This window comes from Mastigoproctus giganteus, chromosome 4, assembly GCF_048544385.1.
Source record: "Mastigoproctus giganteus isolate SK-2022 chromosome 4, ASM4854438v1, whole genome shotgun sequence".
NCBI lineage: Eukaryota > Metazoa > Arthropoda > Arachnida > Uropygi > Thelyphonidae > Mastigoproctus > Mastigoproctus giganteus.
Genome location: NC_143578.1, coordinates 33,232,761 through 33,237,820, shown reverse-complemented (window position 1 = coordinate 33,237,820; position 5,060 = coordinate 33,232,761). Strand labels below are relative to the sequence as shown.

The 5,060-nt window shown below is 38.0% G+C and overlaps 1 protein-coding gene across 1 annotated transcript; it reads right to left on the bottom strand.

Annotated features, from left to right (window-relative positions):
* Nucleotides 1–1,531: 1,531 nt before the first annotated feature.
* On the bottom strand, nt 1,532–4,772 carry LOC150086609 (uncharacterized). The gene is made up of 7 exons (XM_090371476.1): nt 4,530–4,772; nt 3,200–3,379; nt 2,719–2,895; nt 2,504–2,584; nt 2,265–2,390; nt 2,066–2,143; nt 1,532–1,680 (listed from the first exon to the last, which is right to left on the bottom strand). The coding sequence occupies exons 1-7, from the start codon at nt 4,585–4,587 to the stop codon at nt 1,628–1,630; spliced, it is 753 nt and encodes a 250-aa protein (XP_090227602.1). The 5' UTR covers nt 4,588–4,772; the 3' UTR covers nt 1,532–1,627.
* Between the last annotated feature and the right edge of the window lie 288 nt (nt 4,773–5,060).

Here is a 5,060-nt window from a genome sequence, read left to right as displayed (position 1 = left end):
GGGGATTACCCTACAAACTTGTTACAAACAAGATTCATCCCGGTGATGTTTTCTCATCTATTATTGTGAATGGTAATGAAACCCTAGACTGGAGCTTGTCAATTAATGCCATTTTACAGGAGGCAATGTCCTCCATGAGGACACTGCCTCTTGTGAAAACACCATCCAAACTACAATGAGATTAGATAATTTATCATACCAAGGGCTCCGCTCCGAGTCTCCATTTTCGGATATTGAGCTGGAATCTGCTATCTCACCTTAAGGGATGGAAAGTGTCCTGGACAGGACCTCCTTGAGGTTTGTGTTCTTAAAAAATTGCCCATTAGTAATATTAAATCTTATGAATGCTTGTCTGTCTTCGGGGTTATTCCCGTCGCCTTGGAAACAGGCCAGACTTAAACTTCTGCTTAAGTCCTTTGACAAAGCCTCCAATGATCCGGCCTCTTACAGACCCATTGCTCTGCTGCAACTTTAAAAAGTTGCGTCCTACGTTTTCATTCGTCTGTGCCTGATGTTTGAATTGTAGTGTAGGTAAAGAAAAGTCAGCAGAATGGTTGAGTACAATCAAAGGAAAACAATCCAGCCAGAACTTTATGGAGGTAACTTTCTGTTACTTTCTTCTAATCCTTTACGAGGGGTAGTTTCGCTTGTAAGTTTTGCTGATACATTAGATGCCCTTTCTATAAACGAACACTATCCAGCGTCTGTGCGATAGATCATCTGCAACAGCACCCATGCTGGAGATAATGAAGTAATGAGGAACCTGACACCCACATTTCCTTTCACAGATATCTATGGCAACGGGGGAAAAGCCATAGAAACTGATTAATACTCCACTCCCCCGTTAGAGCACCCTGCATCGTATCGCTAGCTAATGATTTCTGAGCATTCTTTATTTACTGGAGTAATCAAGTCAGGAATTATCTCCACACCCTCCTGTACTAAGCAAGATAGATGAGGGCCGAAACCCCACGCACGTATGGACCTACCTGGTTTCCTACAGTTACTATAGCAACCAGCAATAAAACATCAAATGTTTCGCGGTTAAAGATAGTTTTCCCACTCTCGCACGAGACCATTTCCAAACTAATCGAATGTCTTTCGTTTGAGAGATTTGAACACACCCTTGCGAAAGGTGAGGGCCATCAAGGAGGCAAAGTAAATAGGAGGCGTTTCTTTAAATAGAAACATACCTTCAAGGAAGATCCGGTGATCGGTTACTTAGCAACGGTATTCTTCTTAATAAATTGCGAGATAAATAAATGTACTAAAATATACGCTCACTGGCCAAAAAAATGTCACAAGCTCTTGGCCTACGTATCAAGATTTATCGCAATAAAACTTGACGCAGATGCTGCAAGAACTGATGTCTTGGTTTCAGCACGATATTGCGCCGCCACATTTTCACGTTGAGTGATTCTTCAGTCAGTTTGCTGGATGAAAAGCCGAAGTTTAAGAGGAGGAAACAATCATGTGACCCTCGCCTGAAACCGTTTACTGTTATTTGAGTACATTGATGTATTACAATATGAAATTTTAAAAATATTTTATTGTCCAAGAATACAAATACAAATATGGAAACTGATACCATTAATCGACTACTCTTGATGGGATGACATGCTCACTTCTATGGACAGTCCACCGAATTCGAACCACCACTGAAGGGAGGCTCGACATCAACTAGAAAAAGAAAAAAAGAGCCATTTCAATAAAGATACAGTTTCTTCGAATTATACACAACCAATTATCATAATACAATTTCAGTTACTAAGCCAACCCGGAGCCCAAAATGTATACACTAGGACCCAAACAATCTTTAAAAATCTGTTGGGGTTATCAATCATTTGCTTGAGTCCGGGAAATCCAGTGAATTGCAATTAATGGAGGATATATGAATTCAAAGTCCTTCTGAGTTCTCTAATTTCTTTGATTATCAACAGAAATATTATGGTGTTTGTGTAGATATCCCTCAATCAGAATCTCCCTCCCAATCACCATTTGGTGTATTTTTTTATCTAGTAGTTAAACAGTAGAAATGTTTCTTACAGCTAAGGGTAAAACTTACCAGGAGGAGGAGGAGGAGGTCGTTCAACTGGTGGACTTGGTCGAGACGCAGGTTGGGAAGCTGGTGGAGCTGAACCATCTACGGAAGAGAAGCATAACGCAATACATAAGTACTTTGAAGTGTCATTGGAAGACATTAAAGGTCTATAAAACGGCAAAGATTTCAAACAATCCTCTCCTAGACTATTAATCCATCCTACCTTGTGTTGCGAATGCTGCAATTTCGCATATGGAGAACTTATGATCTTTGGAATTATCATCTTTTACGTGGACAATATCACCTTTCAGAGGCTTTTGACATACAAATGTTTCCCATTCATCACCAGCTGTAAAACAAAGCGAAAAGCTTAAATACCGGGACAAGATTTAGAATACTAATCACAAATTCGAAGAGAGACCTTTGTGTATAGATAGATAAACCAAAATATAGTTCACTTACTAAGATATGCCGTCAGAGAATTGCATATTTCTACTGTCCTGGCAACGGAATCTTCCACCAACACCGTTATTTGGTAAAGTCCTGGTAAAATAACAGCATAATTTTAAGACCTCGAATATATTCTTCAATATATGTACACTAATCTATCAAAAGTCATGAGAAAGTGTCCCAAAGTGTCAATCTTTGTACGAAAGAAGGGTGAAGACCAAACTCACCTTCCGGGACGTATATTTTAACAGCATATACTGTAGCTGGATCTTTTAACCATAAAGCTAAATCGGCAGCGTGTTGAATTTGAGCTACTGCACATGTCTCTGGCTTGCGATCCACAGCTAAAAGGGGTGAAGTCTCTTCTCTGGTAAATGTTACCAGTTTCTGTCTAGATGGCCTAACTTTGTTCACATAGATGGTTAAAAAAGAAGAAATAAAATAAGTGAATATGAATAATGAACGTTTATATATATATATATTAGTAAATAGCATATATTTCTACATAAAGTAATTTAAGTTCTTTGAATTTCTCTCTTTTAGAGTTGATGCTTATTCAGTAAACTCAGTGAGAACTGCTCTTGCAGATTAAATGCCATCTTTATAACAATGGACTATAGTTTCCAATGGAGTATAGATCTCTTCTAGTGTCCACGCTTTCGAAATTGTATAATATTGTAAACATAAATAAATAAAAACTTCACTTACTGCATGATGGGGGTGCTGCGCTCCATACCCCGTTAGGCTCACAGGTGGCTGATGAAGCACCAGACTGATAACTATACTCATCTCGACAGCTAAATCTGACAGTGCCACCCGAAGCATAGTTCCTTTTTCTGGGTTCTAGAGAAATTGTGTCTTTAGGAGCATCCGGCCTGCTGCAGTCGCCTGTGAAGACAGAAATGGTAGAAGTCAAAATTAGAATTTGTTTATCATCAAAGATCTTAAAAGTAGCGAGAAACTAAAGTAAAATAATTCTTGGAATTAATGACCAATCTCCAGCGAATCTTTACAATGGAATCCTTGCATTCTATACCTATTTTCCTTTTGAGTACCCTTCCTCTAGGCGCTCTGGTTTTTAATTCAGTTATCTGAATTTTCTTTAAATTCGAAGACAATCTTTCATCCCTGTAGCAGGAGAGTAGCTCAATATCTGTGTAGTTCTCCAGAATGTAGTCTGAGAATCAGTACACCGTTTCGGCTGGATATACCATTTCTATAATGGCATTCCATAAAAAACATTTCAGCCATTTTCCAACCTCAGAATTTTCGTCTTTGTAATCTGACACAGCTCGCAGTCTTGCTGGAACTAACGCTACCATGCCTAGCCAATGTAGACGCTACAGCTCTTGAGTTTTTATATCTTAGAACACATTCTCTGTTCTCCATAACTCCAACTGAGCCGCCCCTTCGAAATGTAAGAGCAATAAAGAGGGAAGTTTCTTATGAACAAATATTTAAAAGAATAATCTCTGCTATCCCCACTTAAGGTTACGATACTGATAGAAGTGTTTTGCTCAATAAATAGATGTTGAATTGTCCATATATCCTCACAGATTTTAACAAAAAATGGTAAATTCGATTAGTGGGTGATTACTATTATTTCAAATCACGTGTAGGTGGTTGAAAATTTGGTTGAAGATCTTAAAATATTAAATGAAGATCGTTTAATCTTCAATGGCCGATTAGTGATCTTTATGTCCCACTTAGTTATTTCTTTGAACCCCTAATCTTACATTGCATTAATCCTTACCTCATTTTACCGGTATTGAGTAACAAAGATTTGAGCTATAACACGTCTTTTATGTTAAACCTATAAGCTATGGAGCAAAGTACTAAAACTTAAGAAAATTCATATAAGCCTGACCCGGATACAATTATGATTGTCTGCTGTTCTCAATAAATGAACTCCTGAAGAAAATCTTGAACTTATTCAGTCCCAACAACAAGGAATGATATTATTTGCAAACCTAACCTATAAAATTATTTAAACTAAGAAAGCACTCGTATCGGTGGTTGATTTTCACTAGATTCTTACCTGTGACGTCAGGAGGATAGCTAAGGCACAAATACAGCAGGAGTAGAAATCCAATCATAATTAGCTGTTAGAGAGAATTAGCTTTAGTCCACCTTTGGTTGGAGAAATCACTTTGGTCTTTCCTTAACACACAATGGTGAAAAAGTCTTTCTAACTTCACCCCTACAACTGTTTCCCTTCTAGTATGCAACTGCAAGCAACTCAGTTCCACGTACTGCCCTTCCTTGGAAGGAAGTATTATCTCTTTACATCTACTGTTGTGACCTTTCCCTCTGGATGTTAAATTGCCGTGAGGGTTTTTAAGGAAAGTGGTTTGACAGCATTAGGGATGTCATCAGCACGTGTTAAGGTTTTGAAATCACCCCTCACCCCCCAATCAATTTGAAGGTGACTATATGAACTCGAAATCATCTTCTATTCCCTAATCGTATTTCCCTAATGGGTAGAGTGAAATTAATTACGTATTATTAAAAGTATTCTTAAATCAAATAGTCAAAATTACCATAATTCGAAATACATTTATCACGTATT

Excerpts from the sequence above, each read along its gene's own strand:
- LOC150086609 (XM_090371476.1), bottom strand. The coding sequence starts at position 4,587 with ATGATTGGATTTCTACTCCTGCTGTATTTGTGCCTTAGCTATCCTCCT. Across the intron at positions 2,585-2,718 it reads TAAAATATACGTCCCGGAAG|GACTTTACCAAATAACGGTG; the intron begins GTGAGTTTGGTC and ends TTATTTTACCAG. Across the intron at positions 2,144-2,264 it reads TGCAGCATTCGCAACACAAG|ATGGTTCAGCTCCACCAGCT; the intron begins GTAGGATGGATT and ends TCTCTTCCGTAG.